The 2,253-nt window shown below is 57.7% G+C and overlaps 1 protein-coding gene across 1 annotated transcript; it reads right to left on the reverse strand.

Annotated features, from left to right (window-relative positions):
* Nucleotides 1-449: 449 nt before the first annotated feature.
* On the reverse strand, nucleotides 450-2,250 carry TUSC2 (tumor suppressor candidate 2; the record flags this gene model as incomplete). The annotated part of the gene is made up of 2 exons (XM_010297540.1): nucleotides 450-515; nucleotides 2,131-2,250. Coding segments are annotated over 2 exons (186 nt in total), but the record flags the coding sequence as incomplete, so codon positions are not given.
* Between the last annotated feature and the right edge of the window lie 3 nt (nucleotides 2,251-2,253).

The raw sequence follows: 2,253 nt of genomic DNA on the forward strand, positions 1-2,253 counted from the left end.
AACCACCAGGCCCGAGGGATCTCAGGGTCCCAGGCAGAGCGTTACCTTGCCTTGGCTCTCCCTGGGCCGCATACCTGAGAAGCGGGGGATTTTGTCTGGTGAGAAGTGCAGGCTTGCTCTCCCTTTAACAGCTCAAACACAGCAGCTCGTTTGCAGTTCCAGTTACCCATCACATGTCGGCTAGAGGCTACAAAAGGTTATTTTAGTCTTCTGATTCAAGCAAGGATGTTTGTAAGCAGTCGTTGCACAAGGTCACCCATCTCCTGCGAGGAGCACTAGCCAAGCCCAGCCCGGCCTGCCCCAGCCTGCCTCACCTCCGGGTGAGGGGGGAGCCGCTGTCCCTGCCGTGCGCCCAGAGTCCTCCTCAGGTGGGAACGACGCAGCCTCGCCTGGTGAGGCTGGGGCGGTGGGGCAGGGCCTCCGGCCCACGGGCAGCAACGTCTGGTGACTCACACCTCGCAGATGATCACTGGGAAATCCACATGAATGCGAGGGTGCTCTAGTTTCACTATGCCCTGAAAAAAGAGTCAGAGCAGTGAGCAGAGACCACCAAATAACAGCCCCAAACCCTGTGAGTCACCCCGTATGACAGGACGCTGCACCCTTGAGGAACAGGAATCCATAAAGCCGCCGTGGTGACACCAGGTATGCCTGAACAGCAGCAGGCAAGGCAAAAGCACTTTGCCCTTCGAACTTGTCTCTGGAGAGCTGAAGGCAGCGCGCCTGGCTGCCACACATGGCAGGTCCGGAGCTCAGCAGGGCGAGAAAGGAGGGAGCTGCTCTGCCAGGCACTGCCCGTGCAGCAGCTGGTGCGTGACTGACAGATATTGGCCGTCTGGGCTTTTCATCCGGCACCTTTCATTCACGGGATTTAAAAGAATGAAAAGAGCTCTCTGAGAGAAAGCAGCCAGGGCAGCTGGCGCACAAGAAAAGCAGCTTTCTATCCAGAGAGGAGGCCGCTGAATGCATGCTCCCTCCACGCCAGCTACAGGCATCTTTCCCATGCTTCATCTAAGCTTTCTCCTGTTACTGCACCAGGAGGACCCCCTAGCAGGTGGGGGGCTGGGGGTGGAGCAGGGACTCAGGGCTAGCCTGCACTCGCAGAGCCAGAGAAAAGTCTGGGCTAGCGAAGGGCTACTTAGCGCCAGTATCTGCTCTCTCTAGCTCAGCCAAGCTTTCCGACCGGGTGAGTTTCAACCCACATCAAGAAGGGTTAGGAGATAACTCCCAAGCCCAAGCCTACCTCTGCGAGAGCGCCAACCTGGGGAGCAGCGCCAAATCTTACCCCCCATAACTGCCTGCGCAGCGCCCAGAGGGGTCCCACTCTGATGAGGAGCTGCTGACCCCTTGGAGTGCACCAACAGCTCATCCCACGTGCTTGCTAGAGCCGTGCATTTCTGCTTACTTCAGAAAACTTCCTGCAGGGTCTCTCTCCAACCCTGGTTTGAATGCTCCCTTTTCTCCATGTAGGCTCCCAGCAGCTTTCCTACATGCAGGCTATCCTCCTGCACCAAGATCCTCAACTGGTGTCCCAGCCCCTGCCCAGCTTCACCCCCGTTGCTTATTTTAAGAGAAGACCTTTGCACCGAGATGTCTTTTGCACACATAGCTGTCAACACCACTGTCACTACCGAGCGGCTGGGGGAACATGTGCACTCATGTCAGCGGGTGACGGGCTTTGACTGCTGCTCCCGAAGCCAGGGCCTGACCCTCCGCAGTGACATGACACCAGCTGAGCAAGCGCAGCAGCCCACATCATGGGGAAGGTGGTCAGAGATGGGATGCCATGGTCACGCATGGCTGCCTAGCACTCTGCAGCCCACAACACACACCCAGCTGAGCTATATTCCTCAGTCTGGCAGCTCTAAAGGGCTTGGGGCTCCACTTCTCCCCGGAAAAGGGGGCTCCCCCTCTCTTGCCACAGCCTCACTAGGTGACGTGGGTGTGAGCCAGGACACACAGGAGCCACAGCTCTAAGGCAGAAGCTGGGCAGGGCGTGAGCAGAAACTCTGCCTTTCTGCAAGAAGATACCCCGAGGTAGAAGGCCCATGTGCAGAGGCAAAGCTGGGACTTCAGCTGTCACTGTGGTGCTTCAGCACACACTCTCCCCCACCCTCCTCCACACGCTACCTGAGGTATCAGGTTCTTGTGGATCCTCTTCAGCTTGGCGCGCTTCCTCCCATTCTTGGTAACGATTGTCTCCTCGTAGAACTCGTGGGCGAGATCCCCATCCTCATCGTAATACATGGAGCT

The sequence above is a fragment of the Phaethon lepturus genome, unplaced genomic scaffold (assembly GCF_000687285.1).
Source record: "Phaethon lepturus isolate BGI_N335 unplaced genomic scaffold, ASM68728v1 scaffold44540, whole genome shotgun sequence".
In the NCBI taxonomy this organism is placed as follows: domain Eukaryota; kingdom Metazoa; phylum Chordata; class Aves; order Phaethontiformes; family Phaethontidae; genus Phaethon; species Phaethon lepturus.